We start from the raw sequence: 24,633 nt of genomic DNA, 5'->3' as shown, positions 1-24,633 counted from the left end.
GAGGGACAGTGCAGAGCTGTTAGGACTGTGTAGCTGTGTGTGGGGAGAGACGGTGGTGAGAAATGTATAGGGTGTGAGGGACAGTGCAGAGCTGTTAGGACTAGTGTAGCTTTTTGTGGGAGAGAGGTGGTGAGAAATGTACAGGGTGTGAGGGACAGTGCAGAGCTGTTAGGACTGTGTAGCTGCGTGTGGGGAGAGACGGTGGTGAGAAATGTACAGGATGTGAGGGACAGTGCAGAGCTGTTAGGACTGTGTAGCTGCGTGTGGGGAGAGACGGTGGTGAGAAATGTACAGGGTGTGAGGGACAGTGCAGAGCTGTTAGGATAGTGTAACTTATTGTGGGGAGAGACGGTGGTGACAAATGTACAGAGTGTGAGGGACAAATCAGAGCTGTTAGGACTTTGTTGCTGCGTGTGGGGAGAGACGGTGGTGAGAAATGTACAGGATGTGAGGGACAGTGCAGAGCTGTTAGGACTGTGTAGCTGTGTGTGGGGTCAGTGGTGAGAAATGTACAGGGTGTGAGGGACAGTGCAGAGCTGTTGGGACTATGTAGCTGTGTGGGGAGAGATGGTGGTGAGAAATGTACAGGGTGTGAGGGACAGTGCAGAGCTGTTAGGACTGTGTAGCTGCGTGTGGGGAGAGACGGTGGTGAGAAATGTACAGGGTGTGTGGGACAGTGCAGAGTTGTTCGGATAGTGTAACTTATTGTGGGGAGAGACGGTGGTGACAAATGTACAGTGTGTGAGGGACAAATCAGAGCTGTTAGGACTGTATTGCTGCGTGTGGGAGAGACGGTGGTGAGAAATGTACAGGGTGTGAGGGACAATGCAGAGCTGTTAGGACTGTGTAGCTGTGTGTGGGGTCAGTGGTGAGAAATGTACAGGGTGTGAGGGACAGTGCAGAGCTGTTAGGATAGTGTAGCTTTTTGTGGCTAGAGAGGTTGGTGAGAAATGTACAGGGTGTGAGGGACAGTGCAGAGCTGTTAGGACTGTGTAACCAGGTGTGGGGAGAGACGTTGGTGAGAAATGTACAGGATGTGAGGGACAGTGCAGGGCTGTTAGGACTGTGTAGCTGTGTGTGGGGAGAGACAGTGGTGAGAAATGTACAGGATGTGAGGGACAGTGCAGAGCTGTTAGGACTGTGTAGCTGCGTGTGGGGAGAGACGGTGATGAGAAACGTACAGGGTGTGAGGGACAGTGCAGAGCTGTTAGGATAGTGTAACTTATTGTGGGGAGAGACGGTGGTGACAAATGTACAGGGTGTGAGGGACAAATCAGAGCTGTTGGGACTGTGTTGCTGCGTGTGGGGAGAGACGGTGGTGAGAAATGTACAGGATGTGAGGGACAGTGCAGAGCTGTTAGGACTGTGTAGCTGTCTGTGGGGAGAGACGGTGGTGAGAAATGTACAGGATGTGAGGGACAGTGCAGAACTGTTAGGACTGTGTAGCTGCGTGTGGGGAGGGAGGGTGGTGAGAAATGCACAGAGAGTGAGGGACAGTGCAGAGATTTTAGGACTGTGCAGCTGCGTGTCGGTAGAGACGGTGGTGTGAAAGTTACAGGGTGTGAGGGACAGTGCAGAGCTGTTAGGACTGTGTCGCTGTGTGTGGGGATAGAAGGTGGTGAAAAATGTACAGGGCATGAGGGACAATGCAGAACTGTTAGGACTGTGTAGCTGTGTGTGGGGAGAGGTGGTGGAGAGAACTGTACAGGGTGTGAGGGACAGTGCAGAGCTGTTAGGACTGTGTAGCTGTGTGTGGGGAGAGATGGTGGTGAGAAATGTACAGGGTGTGAGGGACGGTGCAGAGCTGTTAGGACTGTGTAGCTGCGTGTGGGGAGCGACGGTGGTGAGAAATGTACAGGATGTGAGGGACAGTGCAGAGCTGTTAGGACTGTGTAGCTGCGTGTGGGGAGAGAGGGTGGTGAGAAATGTACATGGTGTGAGGGACAGTGCAGAACTGTTAGGATAGTGTAGCTTTTTGTGGCAAGAGAGGTTGGTGAGAAATGTACAGGGTGTGAGGGACAGTGCAGAACTGTTAGGATAGTGTAGCTTTTTGTGGCAAGAGAGGTTGGTGAGAAATGTACAGGGTGTGAGGGACAGTGCAGAGCTGTTAGGACTCTATAGCTGTGTGTGGGGAGAGATGGTGGTGAGAAATGTACAGGGTGTGAGGGACATTGCAGAGCTGTTAGGACTGTGTAGCTGCATGTGGGGAGAGATGGTGGTGAGAAACGTACAGGGTGTGAGTGACAGTGCAGAGCTGTTAGGACTGTGTAGCTGCGTGTGGGAAGAGACGGTGGTGAGAAATATACAGGGTGTGAGGGACAGTGCAGAGCTGTTTGGACTGTGTAGCTGTGTGTGGGGATATTGGTGAGAAATGTTCAGGGTGTGAGGGACAGTGCAGAGCTGTTAGGACTATGTAGCTGTGTGTGGGGAGAGACTGTGGTGAGAAATATACAGAGTGTGAGGGACAGTGCAGAGCTGTTAGGACTGTGCAGCTGCGTGTGGGGAGAGAGTGTGGTGAGAAATGTACAGGGTGTGAGGGACAGTGCAGAGCTTTTTGGATAGTGTAGCTTTTTGTTGGGAGAGAGGTTGGTGAGAAATATATAGGGTGTGAATGGACAATGCAGAGCTGTTAGGACTGTGCAGCTGCGTGTGGGGAGAGCCGGTGGTGAGAAATGTACAGGATGTGAGGGACAGTGCAGAGCTGTTAGGATAGTGTAGCTTTTTGTTGGGAGAGAGGTTGGTGAGAAATGTACAGGGTGTGAGGGACAATGCAGAGCTGTTAGGACTGTGTAACTGCGTGTGGGGAGAAAGTGGTGAGAAATGTACAGGGTGTGAGGGCCAGTGCAGAGCTGTTAGGACTGTGTAGCTGTGTGTGGGGAGAGAGTGTGGTGAGAAATGTACAGGGCGTGAGGGACAGTGCAGAGATGTTAGGATAGTGTAGCTTTTTGTGGGCAGAGAGGTTGGTGAGAAATGTACAGGGTGTGAGGGACAGTGCAGAGCTGTTAGGACTGTGTAGCTGTGTGTGGGGTCAGTGGTGAGAAATGTACAGGGTGTGAGGGACAGTGCGGAGCTGTTCGGACTGTGTAGCTGCGTTTCAGGAGAGACGGTGGTGAGAAATGTACAGGGTGTGAGGGACAGTGCAGAGCTGCTGGGACTATGTAGCTGTGTGTGGGGAGAGATGGTGGTGAGAAATGTACAGGGTGTGAGGGACAGTGCAGAGCTGTTAGGTCTGTGTAGCTGCGTGTGGGGAGAGACGGTGGTGAGAAATGTACAGGGTGTGAGGGACAGTGCAGAGCTGTTAGGACTGTGTAGCTGTGTGTGGGGTCAGTGGTGAGAAATGTACAGGGTGTGAGGGACAGTGCAGAGCTGTTAGGATAGTGTAACTTATTGTGGGGAGAGACGGTGGTGACAAATGTACAGGGTGTGAGGGACAAATCAGAGCTGTTAGGACTGTGTAGCTGTGTGTGGGGGCAGTGGTGAGAAATGTACAGGGTGTGAGGGACAGTGCAGAGCTGTTAGGATAGTGTAGCTTTTTGTTGGGAGAGAGGTTGGTGAGAAATGTATAGGGTGTGAGGGATAATGCAGAGCTGTTAGGACTGTGTAACTGCGTGTGGGGAGAGACTGTGGTGAGAAATGTACAGGATGTGAGGGACAGTGCAGAGCTGTTAGGACTGTGTAGCTGCGTGTGGGGAGAGACGGTGGTGAGAAATGTACAGGGTGTGAGGGACAGTGCAGAGCTGTTAGGATAGTGTAACTTATTGTGGGGAGAGACGGTGGTGACAAATGTACAGGGTGTGAGGGACAAATCAGAGCTGTTAGGACTTTGTTGCTGCGTGTGGGGAGAGACGGTGGTGAGAAATGTACAGGATGTGAGGGACAGTGCAGAGCTTGTTAGGACTGTGTAGCTGTGTGTGGGGAGAGACGGTGGTGAGAAATGTACCGGATGTGAGGGACAGTGCAGAGCTGTTAGGACTGTGTAGCTGTGTGTGGTCAGTGGTGAGAAATGTACAGGGTGTGAGGGACAGTGCAGAGCTGTTAGGATAGTGTAGCTTTTTGTGGCTAGAGAGGTTGGTGGGAAATGTACAGGGTGTGAGGGACAGTGCAGAGCTGTTAGGACTGTGTAGCTGTGTGTGGGGTCAGTGGTGAGAAATGTACAGGGTGTGAGGGACAGTGCAGAGCTGTTCGGACAGTGTAGCTGCGTTTCAGGAGAGACGGTGGTGAGAAATGTACAGGGTGTGAGGGACAGTGCAGAGCTGCTGGGACTATGTAGCTGTGTGTGGGGAGAGATGGTGGTGAGAAATGTACAGGGTGTGAAGGACAGTGCAGAGCTGTTAGGACTGTGTAACTGCGTGTGGGGAGAGACTGTGGTGAGAAATGTACAGGGTGTGAGGGACAGTGCAGAGCTTTTTGGATAGTGTAGCTTTTTGTTGGGAGAGAGGTTGGTGAGGAATATATAGGGTGTGAGGGACAATGCAGAGCTGTTAGGACTGTGCAGCTGCATGTGGGGAGAGACGGTGGTGAGAAATGTACAGGATGTGAGGGACAGTGCAGAGCTGTTAGGATAGTGTAGCTTTTTGTTGGGAGAGAGGTTGGTGAGAAATGTACAGGGTGTGAGGGACAATGCAGAGCTGTTAGGACTGTGTAACTGCGTGTGGGGAGAGACTGTGGTGAGAAATGTACAGGGTGTGAGGGCCAGTGCAGAGCTGTTAGGACTGTGTAGCTGTGTGTGGGGAGAGAGGGTGGTGAGAAATGTACAGGGTGTGAGGGACAGTGCAGAGCTTTTTGGATAGTGTAGCTTTTTGTTGGGAGAGAGGTTGGTGAGGAATATATAGGGTGTGAGGGACAGTGCAGAGCTGTTATGACTGTGTAGCTGTGTGTGGGGAGAGACGGTGGTGAGAAATGTACAGGGCGTGAGGGACAAATCAGAGCTATTCGGACTGTGTCGCTTAGTGTGGGGAGAGACGGTGGTGAGAAATGTACAGGATGTGAGGGACAGTGCAGAGCTGTTAGGACTGTGTAGCTGTGTGTGGGGAGAGACGGTGGTGAGAAATGTACAGGATGTGAGGGACAGTGCAGAGCTGTTAGGATAGTGTAACTTATTTTGGGGAGAGACGGTGGTGACAAATGTACAGGGTGTGAGGGACAAATCAGAGCTGTTAGGACTGTGTTGCTGCGTGTGGGGAGAGACGGTGGTGAGAAATGTACAGGATATGAGGGACAGTGCAGAGCTGTTAGGACTGTGTAGCTGCTTGTGGGGAGGGAGGGTGGTGAGAAATGTACAGGGTGTGAGGGACAGTGCAGAGCTGTTAGGATAGTGTAGCTTTTTGTGGGGAGAGAGGTTTGTGAGAAATGTACAGGGTGTGAGGGACAGTGCAGAGCTGTTAGAACTGTGTAGCTGTTTGTGGGGTCAGTGGTGAGAAATGTACAGGGTGTGAGTGACAGTGCAGAGCTGTTAGGTCTGTCTAGCTGCGTGTGGGGAGAGACGGTGGTGAGAAATGTACAGGGTGTGAGGGACAGTGCAGAGCTGTTAGGACTGTGTAGCTGTGTATGGGGGAAGAGGTGGTGAGAAATGTCTAGGGTGTGAGGGATAGTGAAGAGCTGTTAGGACTGTGTAGCCGCGTGTGGGGAGAGAAGGTGCTGAGAAATGTACAGGGTGTGAGGGACGGTGCAGAGCTGTTGGGACTGTGTAGCTGTGTGTGGGGAGAGACGGTGGTGAGAAATGTACAGGGTGTGAGGGACAGTGCAGAGATGTTAGGACTGTGTAGCTTTGTGTGGAGAGAGACGGTGGTGAGAAATGTACAGGGTGTGAGGGAAAGTGCAGAGATGTTAGGACTGTGTAGCTGTGTGTGGGGAGAGATGGTGTTGAGTAATGTACAGGGTGTGAGGGACAGTACAGAGCTGTTAGGACTGTGTAGCTGTGCATGGGGGAAGAGGTGGTGAGAAATGTATAGGGTGTGAGGGACAGTGCAGAGCTGTTAGGACTCTATAGCTGTGTGTGGGGAGACATGGTGGTGAGAAATGTACAGGGTGTGAGGGACATTGCAGAGCTGTTAGGACTGTGTAGCTGCATGTGGGGAGAGATGGTGGTGAGAAACGTACAGGGTGTAAGTGACAGTGCAGAGCTGTTAGGTCTGTCTAGCTGCGTGTGAGGAGATACGGTGGTGAGAAATATACAGGGTGTGAGGGATAGTGCAGAGCTGTTTGGACTGTGTAGCTGTGTGTGGGGACATTGGTGAGAAATGTTCAGGGTGTGAGGGACAGTGCAGAGCTGTTAGGACTGTGTAGCTGTGTGTGGGGAGAGAGTGTGGTGAGAAATGTACAGGGTGTGAGGGACAGTGCAGAGCTGTTAGGACTGTGCAGCTGCGTGTGGGGAGAGACGGTGGTGAGAAATGTACAGGATGTGAGGGACAGTGCAGAGCTGTTAGGATAGTGTAGCTTTTTGTTGGGAGAGAGGTTGGTGAGAAATGTACAGGGTGTGAGGGACAATGCAGAGCTGTTAGGACTGTGTAACTGCGTGTGGGGAGAGACTGTGGTGAGAAATATACAGAGTGTGAGGGACAGTGCAGATCTGTTAGGACTGTGTAGCTGTGTGTGGGGAGAGAGGGTGGTGAGAAATGTACAGGGTGTGAGGGACAGTGCAGAGCTGTTAGGATAGTGTAGCTTTTTGTTGGGGGAGAGGTTGGTGAGAAATGTATAGGGAGTGAGGGATAATGCAGAGCTGTTAGGACTGTGTAACTGCGTGTGGGGAGAGACTGTGGTGAGAAATGTACAGGATGTGAGGGACAGTGCAGAGCTTTTAGGACTGTGTAGCTGCGTGTGGGGAGAGACGGTGGTGAGAAATGTACAGGGTGTGAGGGACGGTGCAGAGCTGTTAGGATAGTGTAACTTATTGTGGGGAGAGACGGTGGTGACAAATGTACAGGGTGTGAGGGACAAATCAGAGCTGTTAGGACTTTGTTGCTGCGTGTGGGGAGAGACGGTGGTGAGAAATGTACAGGATGTGAGGGACAGTGCAGAGCTGTTAGGACTGTGTAGCTGTGTGTGGGGAGAGACGGTGGTGAGAAATGTACAGGGTGTGAGGGACAGTGCACAGCTGTTAGGATAGTGTAGCTTTTTGTGGCTAGAGAGGTTGGTGGGAAATGTACAGGGTGTGAGGGACAGTGCAGAGCTGTTAGGACTGTGTAGCTGTGTGTGGGGTCAGTGGTGAGAAATGTACAGGGTGTGAGGGACAGTGCAGAGCTGTTCGGACTGTGTAGCTGCGTTTCAGGAGAGACGGTGGTGAGAAATGTACAGGGTGTGAGGGACAGTGCAGAGCTGCTGGGACTATGTAGCTGTGTGTGGGGATAGATGGTGGTGAGAAATGTACAGGGTGTGAGGGACAGTGCAGAGCTGATAGGACTGTGTAAATGCGTGTGGGGAGAGACTGTGGTGAGAAATGTACAGGGTGTGAGGGGCAGTGCAGAGCTTTTAAGACTGTGTAGCTGCGTGTGGGGAGAGACGGTGGTGAGAAATGTACAGGATGTGAGGGACAGTGCAGAGCTGTTAGGACTGTGTAGCTGCGTGTGGGGAGAAACGGTGGTGAGAAATGTACAGGATGTGAGGGACAGTGCAGAGCTGTTAGGACTGTGTAGCTGCGTGTGGGGAGAGAGGTTGGTGAGAAATGTATAGGGTGTGAGGCACAATGCAGAGTTGTAAGGACTGTGTAACTGCGTGTGGGGAGAGACGGTGGTGAGAAATGTACAGGATGTGAGGGACAGTGCAGAGCTGTTAGGATAGTGTAGCTTTTTGTGGGCAGAGAGGTTGGTGAGAAATGTACAGGGTGTGAGGGACAGTGCAGAGCTGTTAGGACTGTGTAGCTGTGTGTGGGGAGAGAGGGTGGTGAGAAATGTACAGGATGTGAGGGACAGTGCAGAGCTGTTAGGACTGTGTAGCTGTGTGTGGGGAGAGACGGTGGTGAGAAATGTACAGGATGTGAGGGACAGTGCAGAGCTGTTAGGACTGTGTAGCTGCGTGTGGGGAGGGAGGGTGGTGTGAAATGCACAGAGAGTGAGGGACAGTGCAGAGATTTTAGGACTGTGCAGCTGCGTGTCGGTAGAGACGGTGGTGTGAAAGTTACAGGGTGTGAGGGACAGTGCAGAGCTGTTAGGACTGTGTCGCTGTGTGTGGGGATAGAAGGTGGTGAAAAATGTACAGGGCATGAGGGACAATGCAGAACTGTTAGGACTGTGTAGCTGTGTGTGGGGAGAGGTGGTGGAGAGAACTGTACAGGGTGTGAGGGACAGTGCAGAGCTGTTAGGACTGTGTAGCTGTGTGTGGGGAGAGATGGTGGTGAGAAATGTACAGGGTGTGAGGGACGGTGCAGAGTTGTTAGGACTGTGTAGCTGCGTGTGGGGAGCGACGGTGGTGAGAAATGTACAGGATGTGAGGGACAGTGCAGAGCTGTTAGGACTGTGTAGCTGCGTGTGGGGAGAGAGGGTGGTGAGAAATGTACATGGTGTGAGGGACAGTGCAGAACTGTTAGGATAGTGTAGCTTTTTGTGGCAAGAGAGGTTGGTGAGAAATGTACAGGGTGTGAGGGACAGTGCAGAACTGTTAGGATAGTGTAGCTTTTTGTGGCAAGAGAGGTTGGTGAGAAATGTACAGGGTGTGAGGGACAGTGCAGAGCTGTTAGGACTGTGTAGCTGCGTGTGGGGAGAGACGGTGGTGAGAAATGTACAGGATGTGAGGGACAATGCAGAGCTGTTAGGACTGTGTAACTGCGTGTGGGGAGAGACGGTGGTGAGAAATGTACAGGGTGTGAGGGACAGTGCAGAGCTGTTAGGACTGTGTAACTGCGTGTGGGGAGAGACGGTGGTGAGAAATGTACAGGGTGTGAGGGACAGTGCAGAGCTGTTAGGATTGTGTAGCTGTGTGTGGGGACAGAGGGTGGTGAGAAATGTACAGGATGTGAGGGACAGTGCAGAGCTGTTAGGATAGTGTAGCTTTTTGTGGGGAGAGGTTGGTGAGAAATGTACAGGGTGTGAGGGACAGTGCAGAGCTGTTAGGACTGTGTAGCTGTGTGTGGGGAGAGAGGGTGGTGAGAAATGTACAGGATGTGAGGGACAGTGCAGAGCTGTTAGGACTGTGTAGCTGTGTGTGGGGAGAGACGGTGGTGAGAAATGTACAGGATGTGAGGGACAGTGCAGAGCTGTTAGGACTGTGTAGCTGTGTGTGGGGAGAGACGGTGGTGAGAAATGTACAGGGTGTGAGGGACAGTGCAGAGCTGTTAGGATAGTGTAACTTTTTGTGGGGAGAGACGATGGTGACAAATGTACAGGGTGTGAGGGACAAATCAGAGCTGTTAGGACTGTGTTGCTGCGTGTGGGGAGAGACGGTGGTGAGAAATGTACAGGATGTGAGGGACAGTGCAGAGCTGTTAGGATAGTGTAACTTTTTGTGGGGAGAGACGGTGGTGACAAATGTACAGGGTGTGAGGGACAAATCAGAGCTGTTAGGACTGTGTAGCTGCGTGTGGAGAGAGACAGTGGTGAGAAATGTACAGAGTGTGAGGGACAGTACAGAGCTGTTAGGATAGTGTAACTTTTTGTGGGGAGAGACGGTGGTGACAAATGTACAGGGTGTGAGGGACAAATCAGAGCTGTTAGGACTGTGTTGCTGCGTGTGGGGAGAGACGGTGGTGAGAAATGTACAGGCTGTGAGGGAAAGTGCAGAGATGTCAGGACTGTGTAGCTGTGTATGGGGAGATACGGTGTTGAGTAATGTACAGGGTGTGTGGGACAGTACAGAGCTGTTAGGACTCTGTAGCTGTGTGTGGGGAGAGACGGTTGTGAGAAATGTACAGGGTGTGAGTGACAGTGCAGAGCTGTTAGGTCTGTCTAGCTGCGTGTGGGGAGAGACGGTGGTGAGAAATGTACAGGGTGTGAGGGACAGTGCAGACCTGTTAGGACTGTGTAGCTGCGTGTGGGGAGAGACGGTGGTGAGAAATGTACAGGGTGTGAGGGACAGTGCAGAGCTGTTAGGACTATGTAGCTGTGTGTGGGGAGAGACAGTGGTGAGAAATATACAGAGTGTGAGGGACAGTGCAGAGCTGTTAGGACTGTGTAGCTGTGTGTGGGGAGAGAGGCTGGTGAGAAATGTACAGGGTGTGAGGGACAGTGCAGAGCTGTTAGGACTATGTAGCTGTGTGTGGGGAGAGAGGCTGGTGAGAAATATACAGGGTGTGAGGGACAGTGCTGAGCTGTTAGGATAGTGTAGCTTTTTGTTGGGAGAGAGGTTGGTGAGAAATGTATAGGGTGTGAGGGACAGTGCAGAGCTGTTAGGACTGTGTAGCTGTGTGTGGGGAGAGACGGTGGTGAGAAATGTACAGGATGTGAGGGACAGTGCAGAGCTGTTAGGACTGTGTAGCTGTGTGTGGGGTCAGTGGTGAGAAATGTATAGGGTGTGAGGGACAGTGCAGAGCTGTTAGGACTGTGTAGCTGTGTTTGGGGACATTGGTGAGAAATGTACAGGGTGTGAGGGACAGTGCAGAGCTGTTAGGACTGTGTAGCTGTGTGTGGGGAGAGACGGTGGTGAGAAATGTACAGGATGTGAGGGACAGTGCAGAGCTGTTAGGACTGTGTAGCTGTGTGTGGGGTCAGTGGTGAGAAATGTATAGGGTGTGAGGGACAGTGCAGAGCTGTTAGGATAGTGTAACTTATTGTGGGGAGAGACGGTGGTGACAAATGTACAGGGTGTGAGGGACAAATCAGAGCTGTTAGGACTTTGTTGCTGCGTGTGGGGAGAGACGGTGGTGAGAAATGTACAGGGTGTGAGGGACAGTGCAGAGCTGTTAGGATAGTGCAGCTTTTTGTGGCTAGAGAGGTTGGTGAGAAATGTACAGGGTGTGAGGGACAATGCAGAGCTGTTAGGACTGTGTAGCTGTGTGTGGGGAGAGACGGTGGTGAGAAATGTACAGGATGTGAGGGACAGTGCAGAGCTGTTAGGACTGTGTAGCTGCGTGTGGGGAGAGAGGGTGGTGAGAAATGTACAGGCTGTGAGGGAAAGTGCAGAGATGTCAGGACTGTGTAGCTGTGTATGGGGAGATACGGTGTTGAGTAATGTACAGGGTGTGTGGGACAGTACAGAGCTGTTAGGACTCTGTAGCTGTGTGTGGGGAGAGACGGTTGTGAGAAATGTACAGGGTGTGAGTGACAGTGCAGAGCTGTTAGGTCTGTCTAGCTGCGTGTGGGGAGAGAGGGTGGTGAGAAATGTACAGGGTGTGAGGGACAGTGCAGACCTGTTAGGACTGTGTAGCTGCGTGTGGGGAGAGACCGTGGTGAGAAATGTACAGGGTGTGAGGGACAGTGCAGAGCTGTTAGGACTATGTAGCTGTGTGTGGGGAGAGACAGTGGTGAGAAATATACAGAGTGTGAGGGACAGTGCAGAGCTGTTAGGACTGTGTAGCTTTTTGTGGCTAGAGAGGTTGGTGAGAAATGTACAGGGTGTGAGGGACAGTGCAGAGCTGTTAGGACTGTGTAGCCTAGTGTTGGGAGAGACGGTGGTGAGAAATGTACAGGGTGTGAGGGACAAGTGCAGAGCTAGTTCGGACTGTGTAGCTTAGTGTGGGGAGAGACGGTGGTGAGAAATGTACAGGATAGTGAGGGACAGTGCAGAGATGTTAGGACTGTGTTGTTGTGTGTGGGGAGAGACGGTGGTGAGAAATGTACAGAGTGTGAGGGACAGTGCAGAGCTGTTAGGATAGTGTAACTTTTTGTGGGGAGAGACGGTGGTGACAAATGTACAGGGTGTGAGGGACAAATCAGAGCTGTTAGGACTGTGTTGCTGCGTGTGGGGAGAGACGGTGGTGAGAAATGTACAGGGTGTGAGGGACAGTGCAGACCTGTTAGGACGGTGTAGCTGCGTGTGGGGAGAGAGGGTGGTGAGAAATGTACAGGGTGTGAGGGACAGTGCAGGGCTGTTAGGTCTGTGTAGCTGTGTGTGGGGTCAGTGGTGAGAAATGTACAGGGTGTGAGGGACAGTGCAGAGCTGTTCGGACTGTGTAGCTGCGTTTCAGGAGAGACGGTGATGAGAAATGTACAGGGTGTGAGGGACAGTGCAGAGCTGTTAGGACTATGTAGTTGTGTGTGGGGAGAGATGGTGGTGAGAAATGTACAGGGTGTGAGGGACAGTGCAGAGCTGTTAGGACTGTGTAGCTGTGTGTGGGGAGAGACAGTGGTTAGAAATGTACAGGATGTGAGGGACAGTGCAGAGCTGTTAGGACTGTGTAGCTGTGTGTGGGGAGAGACGGTGGTGAGAAATGTACAGGGTGTGAGGGACAGTGCAGAGCTGTTAGGATAGTGTAGCTTTTTGTGGCTAGAGAGGTTGGTGAGAAATGTACAGGGTGTGAGGGACAGTGCAGATCTGTTAGGAATGTGTAACCAAGTGTGGGGAGAGACGGTGGTGAGAAATGTACAGGGTGTGAGGGACAAATCAGAGCTATTCGGACTGTGTAGCTTAGTGTGGGGAGAGACGGTGGTGAGAAATGTACAGGATATGAGGGACAGTGCAGAGATGTTAGGACTGTGTTGTTGTGTGTGGGGAGAGACGGTGGTGAGAAATGTACAGAGTGTGAGGGACAGTGCAGAGCTGTTAGGATAGTGTAACTTTTTGTGGGGAGAGACGGTGGTGACAAATGTACAGGGTGTGAGGGACAAATCAGAGCTGTTAGGACTGTGTTGCTGCGTGTGGGGAGAGACGGTGGTGAGAAATGTACAGGGTGTGAGGGACAGTGCAGACCTGTTAGGACTGTGTAGCTGCGTGTGGGGAGAGAGGGTGGTGAGAAATGTACAGGGTGTGAGGGACAGTGCAGGGCTGTTAGGTCTGTGTAGCTGTGTGTGGGGTCAGTGGTGAGAAATGTACAGGGTGTGAGGGACAGTGCAGAGCTGTTCGGACTGTGTAGCTGCGTTTCAGGAGAGACGGTGATGAGAAATGTACAGGGTGTGAGGGACAGTGCAGAGCTGTTAGGACTATGTAGTTGTGTGTGGGGAGAGATGGTGGTGAGAAATGTACAGGGTGTGAGGGACAGTGCAGAGCTGTTAGGACTGTGTAGCTGTGTGTGGGGAGAGACAGTGGTTAGAAATGTACAGGATGTGAGGGACAGTGCAGAGCTGTTAGGACTGTGTAGCTGTGTGTGGGGAGAGACGGTGGTGAGAAATGTACAGGGTGTGAGGGACAGTGCAGAGCTGTTAGGATAGTGTAGCTTTTTGTGGCTAGAGAGGTTGGTGAGAAATGTACAGGGTGTGAGGGACAGTGCAGATCTGTTAGGAATGTGTAACCAAGTGTGGGGAGAGACGGTGGTGAGAAATGTACAGGGTGTGAGGGACAAATCAGAGCTATTCGGACTGTGTAGCTTAGTGTGGGGAGAGACGGTGGTGAGAAATGTACAGGATATGAGGGACAGTGCAGAGATGTTAGGACTGTGTAGTTGTGTGTGGGGAGAGACGGTGGTGAGAAATGTACAGAGTGTGAGGGACAGTGCAGAGCTGTTAGGATAGTGTAACTTTTTGTGGGGAGAGACGGTGGTGACAAATGTACAGGGTGTGAGGGACAAATCAGAGCTGTTAGGACTGTGTTGCTGCGTGTGGGGAGAGACGGTGGTGAGAAATGTACAGGGTGTGAGGGACAGTGCAGACCTGTTAGGACTATGTAGCTGTGTGTGGGGAGAGACGGTGGTGAGAAATGTACAGGGTGTGAGGGAAATTGCAGAGCTGGTAGGACTGTGTTGCTGCGGGTCAGGAGAGACGGTGTTGAGAAATGTACAGGGTGTGAGGGACTGTGCAGAGCTGTTAGGACTATGTAGTTGTGTGGGGAGAGACAGTGCTGAGAAATGTACAGGGTGTGAAGGACAGAGCTGAGCTGTTTAACTGTGTAGCTGTGTGTGGGGAGAGATGGTGGTGGAGGAACTGTACAGGGTGTGAGGGACAGTGCAGAGCTGTCAGGACTGTGTAGCTGTATCTTGGACAGTGGTGAAAAATGTACAGGGTGTGAGGGGCAGTGCAGAGCTTTTAAGACTGTGTAGCTGCGTGTGGGGAGAGACGGTGGTGAGAAATGTACAGGATGTGAGGGACAGTGCAGAGCTTTTTGGACTGTGTAGCTGCGTGTGGGGAGAAACGGTGGTGAGAAATGTACAGGATGTGAGGGACAGTGCAGAGCTGTTTGGATAGTGTAGCTTTTTGTTGGGAGAGAGGTTGGTGAGAAATGTATAGGGTGTGAGGCACAATGCAGAGTTGTAAGGACTGTGTAACTGCGTGTGGGGAGAGACGGTGGTGAGAAATGTACAGGATGTGAGGGACAGTGCAGAGCTGTTAGGACTGTGTAGCTGTGTGTGGGGTCAGTGGTGAGAAATGTACAGGGTGTGAGGGACAGTGCAGAGTTGTTAGGACTGTGTAGCTGCGTTTCAGGAGAGACGGTGGTGAGAAATGTACAGGGTGTGAGGGACAGTGCAGAGCTGTTAGGACTATGTAGCTGTGTGTGGGGAGAGATGGTGGTGAGAAATGTAGAGGGTGTGAGCGACAGTGCAGAGCTGTTAGGATAGTGTAGCTTTTTGTGGCTAGAGAGGTTGGTGAGACATGTACAGGGTGTGAGGGACAAATCAGAGCTATTCGGACTGTGTAGCTTAGTGTGGGGAGAGACGGTGGTGACAAATGTACAGGGTGTGAGCGACAGTGCAGAGCTGTTAGGACTGTGTAGCTGTGTGTTGGAAGAGACGGTGGTGAGAAATGTACAGGGTGTGAGGGACAGTGCAGAGCTGTTTGGACTGTGTAGCTGTGTGTGGGGAGAGAAGGTGCTGAGAAATGTACAGGGTGTGAGGGACAGTGCAGAGCTGTCAGGACTGTGTAGCTGCGTGTGGGGAGAGACGGTGGTGAGAAATGTACAGGGTGTGTGGGACAGTGCAGAGCTGTTAGCACTGTGTAGCTGTGTGTGGGGAGAGAGTGTGGTGAGAATTGTACAGGGTGTGAGGGACAGTGCAGAGCCTTTAGGACTGCGTAGCTGTGTGTGGTGAGAGACGGTGGTGAGAAATGTACAGGGTGTGAGGGAAATTGCAGAGCTGGTAGGACTGTGTAGCTGCAGGTCAGGAGAGACGGTGGTAAGAAATGTACAGGGTGTGAGGGACAGTGCAGAGCTGTTAGGACTATGTAGTTGTGTGTGACGAAAGACGGTGGTGAGAAATATGCAGGGTGTGAGGGACAGTGCAGAGCTGTTAGGACTATGTAGCTGTGTGTGGGGAGAGACGGTGGTGAGAAATGTACAGGGTGTGAGGGAAATTGCAGAGCTGGTAGGCCTGTGTAGCTGCAGGTCAGGAGAGACGGTGGTGATAAATGTACAGGGTGTGAGGGACAGTGCAGAGCTGTTAGGACTATGTCCTTGTGTGGGGAGAGACAGTGGTGAGAAATGTACAGGGTGTGAGGGACAGAGCTGAGCTGTTTATCTGTGTAGCTGTGTGTGGGGAGAGATGGTGGTGAGAACTGTACAGGGTGTGAGGGACAGTGCAGAGCTGTTAGGACTGTGTAGCTGTGTCTTGGACAGTGGTGAGAAATGTACAGGGTGTGAGGGACAGTGCAGAGCTGTTAGGACTGTGTAACTGCGTGTGGGGATAGACGGTAGTGAGAAATGTACAGGGTGTGAGGGACAGTGCAGAGCTGTTAGGACTGTGTAACTGTGTATGGGGACAGTGGTGTGAAATGTACAGGGTGTGAGGGACAGTGCAGAGCTGTTGGGACTATGTAGCTGTGTGTGAGGAGAGACAGTGGTGAGAAATGTACAGAGTGTGAGGGACAGTGCAGAGCTGTTAGGACTGTGCAGCTGCGTGTTGGTAGAGACGGTGGTGAAAGGTACAGGGTGTGAGGGACAGTGCAGAGCTGTTAGGACTGTGTAGCTGCGTGTGGGGAGAGAAGGTGCTGAGAAACGTACAGGTTGTGAGGGACAGTGCAGGGCTGTTAGGTCTGTGTAGCTGTGTGTGGGGAGAGAAGGTGCTGAGAAATGTACAGGGGGTGAGGGACAGTGCAGAGCTGTTAGCACTGTGTAGCTTTGTGTGGGGAGAGACGGTAGTGAGAAATGTACAGGGTGTGAGGGACAGTGCAGAGCTGTTAGGACTGTGTAGCTGTGTATGGGGACAGTGGTGAGAAATGTACATGGTGTGAGGGACAGTGCACAGCTGTTAGGACTGTGCAGCTGCGTGTCGGTAGAGACGGTGGTGTGAAAGGTACAGGGTGTGAGCGACAGTGCAGAGCTGTTAGGACTGTGTAGCTACGTGTGGGGAGAGATGGTGGTGAGAAGTGTACAGGGTGTGAGGGACAGTGCAGAGCTGTTAGGACTGTGTAGCTGCGTGTGGGCAGAGACGCTGGTAAGAAATGTACAGGATGTGAGGGACAGTGCAGAGCTGTTAGGACTGTGTAGCTGCGTGTGGGGAGAGACGGTGGTGAGAAATGTACAGGATGTGAGTGACAGTGCAGAGCTGTTAGGACTGTGTAGCTGCGTGTGGGGAGGGAGGTTGGTGAGAAATGTACAGGGTGTGAGGGACAGTGCAGAGCTGTTAGGACTGTGTAGCTGTGTTTGGGGAGAGACGGTGTTTAGAAATGTACAGGGTGTGAGGGACAGTGCAGAGCTGTTAGGACTGTGTAGCTGTGTTTGGGGAGAGACGGTGTTTAGAAATGTACAGGGTGTGAGGGACAGTGCAGAGCTGTTTGGACTGTGTAGCTGGGTGTGGGGAGATACGGTGGGGAGAAATGGGACCTGTAATCCAGAGACTCAGGCCAATGCTGTGGGCACACGCGTTTAAATCCCACCAATTAATAAATCTGGAAAAGACAGGTCATCTGAGTAATGAGACTGAAACTATCATCGGTTGTTGACTAATGTCCTTTAGGGAAGGAAATCTGCCATCCTTACCCGGTCTGGGCTAAACGTGACTCCAGACCCACAGCAATGGGGTTCACTCTTAACTGCCCCCTGAACTGGTGTAGCAAACCACCCAGCTCAAGGGCAATTAGGGATGGGCAACACGTGGTGACCTCGTCAGTGACGCCCACATCCAATGAAAGAATAAATTTTAAAAATAGCTTTTTCACAGAGTCAGAACAGGCCTGATGGGCTGAATGGCTTGCTGTGCAGCCTAGTTCTTTGAGACCAGTCAAAATAAATGCCCTTTCACAAGCAGCTATACTTGCTGTGTGCTGTTCAGCAGTGTGTGTCAGCAGAATGTTCAACTCTGGGGGCTTTATCGAGGTCTCCTGACTGTATTTTCACCAGGTATCTTGAGGGCCAATTGCAGGGGTAAAGTTGGTCAACTGAGCACAGACTAGGGGATGGAACTTGGGACTTTAAAAGGAGGCCATTCTTCCCTTTGTGCCTGTGCTGGTCTTTTGAAATCGATCCAGTTTGTCCCACTTCTCCGGAGCCTTATGAATCTCTTCCTTCCGAAAGTAGAGGCTTTGCAGATCTGAGTAACACAATAAACTCAAAGGAACAATTGGTCCTGAGGGTAAGTGGCACATAGAGTAAATGATCCTGAGGGTAAATGGCACAGAGGGTAAATGGCACAGAGGGTAAATGGCACAGAGGGTAAATAATCCTGAGGGTAAATGATCCTGAGGGTAAATGGCACTAAGGGTAAAAGTTTCCTGTGTCTCATTAAATTTTAACATCCTTACCTACTCCACCCTGAACACATGGAAAGACTTCCCCTTCATACCCAAAATCTTTAGACATTCTGCCACCTGCTGCTCAGAATTCTCTTGGGTAAATTGTGAACACATTCCCATTTCTTTACCGATCACTGATTCTCCCTGTTTTACCTGTACACAAACCACTGGTTTCTCCTGTGCCGGAGCCTCAGAAGCCACAGTAGTTAGACTTCCAGAACTTTTCTGTGCCCCAATAATTTCAACAGGTTTTTATTGAAATTTCCAACACACTGACTTCATGAGCCCCTCTTTATTACAACGAAAACACCTCAATTTTCAAATGTCACTTCTACCCTCAGCACCTTCCTTTTTACTGTGAGGAAAAACTTCCTGTGAATTTCTACCTACTCCTTCTCTTCCCTGACTACTCACCTTCCTTTCACCTTCCCGCTTTCTATCCTCTGATTTAAAAAGGTGATGAAAGAAAGGTTCGGCTCTATGAACTAACTCATAATCATCAGCTATCTCTGCTGCTTGTCTTACCGTTTCAACCCTCTGTTCCTCCACATGAATTCTCACTACTGAACGAATTGAATCTTTAAATTCTTCAAAGAATTACGTCCAAGGGCTGCAAGTGTCATCTCTATCTTTAATGCCCGTATCCACCAGTCAAAATTACTTTGGTTTGCCCTTTCAAACTCAATATAAGTTTGCCCAGGTTCTTTTCTCATATTCCTAAATTTCTGCCTGTTTGCCTCAGGAACCAATTCATTGACCCTCAAAATAGCCTTTTTACCACATCATAGTTTACCAACATTTTACTCTGACAATGAAGCATATACCTCATGTGCTCTACCCAGCAACCTGGTTTGTAACAACAGTGTCCAGGTTTCCTGTGGCCATTTCATCTGTTTAGCTATCTTCACAAATGAAATAAAGAACGCTTCAACATCTCTTTGGAAGAGATTGTACAAATTCATCTCCCCACTGGGTTCTGATCTGGAAATAAGTCCTTCTTCACCTCCGGATGTCTCTTTTTTAACTGCCAGCGTTTTAAGCCGGAATTCTCTGTCTCTCTCTCTTTTTCTCTTTCCTCCCTTTCTGCCTGTTCCCTTTGAAATGCCCTTTCTCTTTCCTTTTATTTCTCTCTGCTGCCTCGAGCTCAAGTTTTTCATTTGCAACTGAATGTGAGCCCATTCCAATGAACCACCCCTCGGAGAACTTGGTCTCTCAGGTATTCCTTCCAATTTCAAATGCTTTGCAATACCTTCAATGATGCCTGATTTGCTTATCCCTGTGGGCAACCCTAATTGGAACTTATCTGCCAATTCCATTGACTTAGCTTTATTTCCTTTTTGTAAACCAAACAAAATTATAACTTGGCCAACTCCCAGACAAGTCTTAGCAACTGCGAAAGCCAACTTGCAGTCTAACCACTTTTTATAAAATCCCTCCCACCAACTCCTGAATTCAAAGTGCGTCTCGTACTCGTAACCTTAAGATACATCAACTCCAAACCAATCCAGGAACGTCAAATCTATCCCACAAAGAGCCCCCGGTGTTGTTATGACACAGCAGCTGGTAAATGCTGAGATCTTCAAGTCCCAGAGGGAAACGTGAAACAATGCCACAACTAGTTTACAGTTTGTATTTATTTTGAGATGCGTGCCTTGAATTCAGTAGTAATAAGACCACTGAGTCTAAAAGGTTTCTTACAAAACTAAATTAAACCTTTACTGATAAAAAATGATTTTAAGCACATAACTAGTTTTACAAATTACTACTATGATAACTCCTAGCTCCCCTAGTTAATCTAACTCCCAGTTACACCTCCCTTAAGGCAACAGTGAAACACATGGATTTTAAAAAACCCAGGAAAGTAATACAATATCCTGAACAGTCAAATTCAAAGTGAGTTTTCTTCACTTCACTTCGTGTAGACAGCAACTTGAGGCTTAGACGCTGGAGGCTTTTCACACTTGTTAGATCTTAGAATTCCTTCCTCTTACACAAAGTCTCATTTCCTTTATACAGGTTTCTCCCTTTTTAGTGTAAATCCCATTCTTCCAATATGTTTTTTTTTAACTCTTTTCTAACCTTTTCTAACTTTTCTAACAATAAAAATGTTTCATAGTACCAATTTTATCAATAAGCTTTGGGAAAAATAAACACACTGTTTGGCTTCTTCTGGGTAAGTGTAACATTTCACCACCTCTTTTGAAATTCAAATTACTCTGGTTTACCTAAAAATGCAAATTTTCTTCATAAATTTTACATTCTAAAATTCCAGACATGTTTACATATTTAACATTTCAAACCTAGCTTCTCTTCTTGACACATCAAAGCCTTCAAACGAGCTGTCTGTATTTCAATTAAGTCCCCCACCTCCACACACACACACACACACACACTATTCCTACCTTACAATAAATTCCAATAACATTATGAAAATTATCATATTGTCCCGACAGAAAGGTCCAGTGGGTAAAGGTCCTGAGAGTGAAAGGCACAGAGGGTAAAGGGCACAGAGGGTAAAGGGTCCTGAGAGTAAAAGGCTCAGATAGTAAAGGGCACAGAGGGAAAGAGGTCCTGTGGGTAAAAGGCACAGAGGGTAAAAAGCACAGAGGGTAAAAGGTCCTGTGGTTAAAGGGCACAGAGGGTAAAAATCACAGAGGGTAAAAATCACAGAGGGTAAAGGGCATAGAGGGTAAAGGGCACAGAGGGCAAAAGGTCCTGTGGGTAAAAATCACAGAGGATAAAGGGCACAAAGGGTAAAGGGCACAGAGGGCAAAAGGTCCTGTGGGTAAAAATCACAGAGGGTAAAAGGTCCTGTGAATAAAAATCACAGAGGGTAAAGGGCACAGAGGGTAAAAAGCACAGAGGGTAAAAAGCACAGAGGGTAAAAGGTCCTCTGGGAAAAGGGCACAGAGGGTAAAGGGCACAGAGGGCAAAAGGTCCTGAGGGTAAAAGGTACAGAGGGTAAAAGGTACAGAGGGTAAAAGGCACAGAGGGTAAAAGGTCCTGAGGGTAAAATGCAGAGGGTAAAATGTCCTGAGGGTAAAAGGTCCAGAGCGTAAAAGGTCCTGAGCATAAAAGGTCCTGAGGGTAAAAGGTCCTGAGGGTAGAAGGTCCTGAGGGTAAAGGGCACAGAGGGTAAAAGGTCCTGAGGGTAAAAGGTCCTGAGGGTAAAAGGTCCTGAGGGTAAAAGGTCCTGAGGGTAAAGGGCACAGAGGGTAAAAGGTCCTGAGGGTAAAAGATCCAGAGGATAAAAGGTCCTGAGGGTAAAAGGTCCTGAGGGTAAAAGGTCCTGAGGGTAAAAGGTCCTGAGGGTAAAGGGCACAGAGGGTAAAAGGTCCTGAGGGTAAAGGGCACAGAGGGTAAAAGGTCCTGAGGGTAAAAGATCCAGAGGATAAAAGGTCCTGAGGGTAAAAGGTCCTGAGGGTAAAGGGCACAGAGGGTAAAAGGTCCTGAGGGTAAAAGGTCCTGAGGGTAAAGGGCACAGAGGGTAAAAGGTCCTGAGGGTAAAGGGCACAGAGGGTAAAAGGTCCTGAGGATAAAAGGTCCCGAGGGTAAAAGGTCCTGAGGGTAAAAGGTCCTGAGGGTAAAGGGCACAGAGGGCAAAAGGTCCTGAGGGCAAAAGGTCCTGAGGGTAAAAGGTCCTGAGGGTAAAGGGCACAGAGGGTAAAAGGTCCTGAGGGTAAAAGATCCAGAGGATAAAAGGTCCTGAGGGTAAAAGGTCCTGAGGGTAAAGGGCACAGAGGGTAAAAGGTCCTGAGGGTAAAAGGTCCTGAGGGTAAAGGGCACAGAGGGTAAAAGGTCCTGAGGATAAAAGGTCCCGAGGGTAAAAGGTCCTGAGGGTAAAAGGTCCTGAGGGTAAAGGGCACAGAGGGTAAAAGGTCCTGAGGATAAAAGGTCCCGAGGGTAAAAGGTCCTGAGGGTAAAAGGTCCTGAGGGTAAAGGGCACAGAGGGTAAAAGGTCCTGAGGATAAAAGGTCCCGAGGGTAAAAGGTCCTGAGGGTAAAAGGTCCTGAGGGTAAAGGGCACAGAGGGCAAATGGTCCTGAGGTTAAATGGTCCTGAGGATGACTTGATCTGATTGGTTCCGCCCGCTCTTCCCTAAATGGTCAGGATCTTGGAATGACATCAGCCTCACCCAATCAGAATCAAGCTAAACTCAGCCCCCATTATCATTGGTGTTCACCTGGGCCAATCGGAGCACGCTAGAGGTCTGATAGACATCCTGCCAGCCAATAGCCGCGAGGCTCGCAGCGGATGTGGCCAATGGGCGCAGCTGGGGGCGGGGCCAAGGGCCAATGGGAGTCGGAAGTAAAATGGCCGCCGTCATGAAGCCGGAAGGTGAGAAGGAGGGAGAGGGGGAGAGAGAGAGAAGGAGGGAGAGAGGGAGATAGAGAGAGGGAGGGAGAGGGGGAGATAGAGAGGGAGATAGAGAGGAGGAGGGAGATAGAGAGAGGGAGGGAGAGAGAGAGATAGAGAGAGAAGGAGGGAGAGAGGGAGATAGAGAGAGGGAGGGAGAGGGAGATAGAGAGAGGGAGGGAGAGGGAGATAGAGAGAGGGAGGGAGAGGGAGATAGAGAGAGGGAGGGAGATAGAGAGAAGGAGGGAGAGGGGGAGAGAGAGAGAAGGAGGGAGAGAGGGAGATAGAGAGAGGGAGGGAGAGGGAGATAGAGAGAAGGAGGGAGAGAGGGAGATAGAGAGAGGGAGGGAGAGGGAGATAGAGAGAAGGAGGGAGAGAGGGAGATAGAGAGAAGGAGGGAGAGAGGGAGATAGAGAGAAGGAGGGAGAGAGGGAGATAGAGAGAGGGAGGGAGAGAGGGAGATAGAGAGGAGGGAGAGAGGGAGATAGAGAGAAGGAGGGAGAGAGGGAGATAGAGAGAAGGAGGGAGAGAGGGAGATAGAGAGAAGGAGGGAGAGAGGGAGATAGAGAGAAGGAGGGAGAGAGGGAGATAGAGAGAAGGAGGGAGAGAGGGAGATAGAGAGAAGGAGGGAGAGAGGGAGATAGAGAGAGGGAGGGAGAGAGGGAGATAGAGAGGAGGGAGAGGGGGAGATAGAGAGAAGGAGGGAGAGAGGGAGATAGAGAGGAGGGAGAGGGGGAGATAGAGAGAAGGAGGGAGAGGGAGATAGAGAGAAGGAGGGAGAGAGGGAGATAGAGAGGAGGGAGAGGGGGAGATAGAGAGAAGGAGGGAGAGAGGGAGATAGAGAGAGGGAGGGAGAGAGGGAGATAGAGAGGAGGGAGAGGGGGAGATAGAGAGAAGGAGGGAGAGAGGGAGATAGAGAGGAGGGAGAGGGGGAGATAGAGAGAAGGAGGGAGAGAGGGAGATAGAGAGGAGGGAGAGGGGGAGATAGAGAGAAGGAGGGAGAGAGGGAGATAGAGAGAGGGAGGGAGAGGGGGAGATAGAGAGGGAGATAGAGAGGAGGAGGGAGAGAGGGAGATAGAGAGGAGGGAGAGGGGGAGATAGAGAGAAGGAGGGAGAGGGGGAGATAGAGAGAAGGAGGGAGAGAGGGAGATAGAGAGAGGGAGGGAGAGGGGGAGATAGAGAGGGAGATAGAGAGGAGGAGGGAGAGAGGGAGATAGAGAGGAGGGAGAGGGGGAGATAGAGAGAAGGAGGGAGAGAGAGAAGGAGGGAGAGAGGGAGATAGAGAGGAGGGAGAGGGGGAGATAGAGAGAAGGAGGGAGAGAGAGAAGGAGGGAGAGAAGGAGGGAGAGAGAGAAGGAGGGAGAGAGGGAGATAGAGAGAGAAGGAGGGAGAGAGAGAAGGAGGGAGAGAGAGAAGGAGGGAGAGAGGGAGATAGAGAGAGAAGGAGGGAGAGAGAGAAGGAGGGAGAGAGGGAGATAGAGAGAGAAGGAGGGAGAGAGAGAAGGAGGGAGAGAAGGAGGGAGAGAGAAAAGGAGGGAGAGAGGGAGATAGAGAGAGAAGGAGGGAGAGAGGGAGATAGAGAGAGAAGGAGGGAGAGAGGGAGATAGAGAGAGAAGGAGGGAGAGAGGGAGATAGAGAGAGAAGGAGGGAGAGAGGGAGATAGAGAGAGAAGGAGGGAGAGAGGGAGATAGAGAGAGAAGGAGGGAGAGAGGGAGATAGAGAGAGAAGGAGGGAGAGAGGGAGATAGAGAGAGAAGGAGGGAGAGAGGGAGATAGAGAGGAGGGAGAGGGGGAGATAGAGAGAAGGAGGGAGAGAGGGAGATAGAGAGAAGGGAGAGGGGGAGATAGAGAGAAGGAGGGAGATAGAGGGAGGGAGAGGGGGAGATAGAGAGGAGGAGGGAGAGAGGGAGATAGAGAGGAGGGAGAGGGGGAGATAGAGAGAAGGAGGGAGAGAAGGAGATAGAGAGAGGGAGGGAGAGGGGGAGATAGAGAGGGAGATAGAGAGGAGGAGGGAGAGAGGGAGATAGAGAGGAGGGAGAGGGGGAGATAGAGAGAAGGAGGGAGAGAGAGAAGGAGGGAGAGAGGGAGATAGAGAGGAGGGAGAGGGGGAGATAGAGAGAAGGAGGGAGAGAGAGAAGGAGGGAGAGAGAGAAGGAGGGAGAGAGGGAGATAGAGAGAGAAGGAGGGAGAGAGAGAAGGAGGGAGAGAGGGAGAGAGAGAAGGAGGGAGAGAGAGAAGGAGGGAGAGAGAGAAGGAGGGAGAGAGGGAGATAGAGAGAGAGGGAGATAGAGAGAGAAGGAGGGAGAGAGAGAAGGAGGGAGAGAAGGAGGGAGAGAGAGAAGGAGGGAGAGAGGGAGATAGAGAGAGAAGGAGGGAGAGAGGGAGATAGAGAGAGAAGGAGGGAGAGAGGGAGATAGAGAGAGAAGGAGGGAGAGAGGGAGATAGAGAGAGAAGGAGGGAGAAAGGGAGATAGAGAGAGAAGGAGGGAGAGAGGGAGATAGAGAGAGAAGGAGGGAGAGAGGGAGATAGAGAAGGAGGGAGAGAGGGAGATAGAGAGAGAAGGAGGGAGAGAGGGAGATAGAGAGAGAAGGAGGGAGAGAG

The 24,633-nt window shown here is 50.8% G+C and overlaps 1 protein-coding gene across 1 annotated transcript in view; it reads left to right on the top strand.

Moving 5' to 3' along the window:
* The first annotated feature begins 21,979 nt into the window (after window positions 1–21,979).
* The window catches only part of LOC121272200 (calmodulin-binding transcription activator 2-like), a 156,066-nt gene continuing 153,412 nt past the window's right edge, over window positions 21,980–24,633 (top strand). Inside the window, exon 1 of the mRNA XM_041178725.1 lies at window positions 21,980–22,015. Coding sequence (XP_041034659.1) covers window positions 21,991–22,015 — 25 coding nt within the window. The 5' untranslated portion in view covers window positions 21,980–21,990. The remainder of the gene's footprint in view (window positions 22,016–24,633) is intronic.

This window comes from Carcharodon carcharias, chromosome 33, assembly GCF_017639515.1.
Source record: "Carcharodon carcharias isolate sCarCar2 chromosome 33, sCarCar2.pri, whole genome shotgun sequence".
In the NCBI taxonomy this organism is placed as follows: Eukaryota; Metazoa; Chordata; class Chondrichthyes; order Lamniformes; family Lamnidae; genus Carcharodon; species Carcharodon carcharias.
The sequence above is the reverse complement of the archived record's forward strand: the minus strand, read 5'-3'. Positions and strand labels throughout refer to the sequence as shown.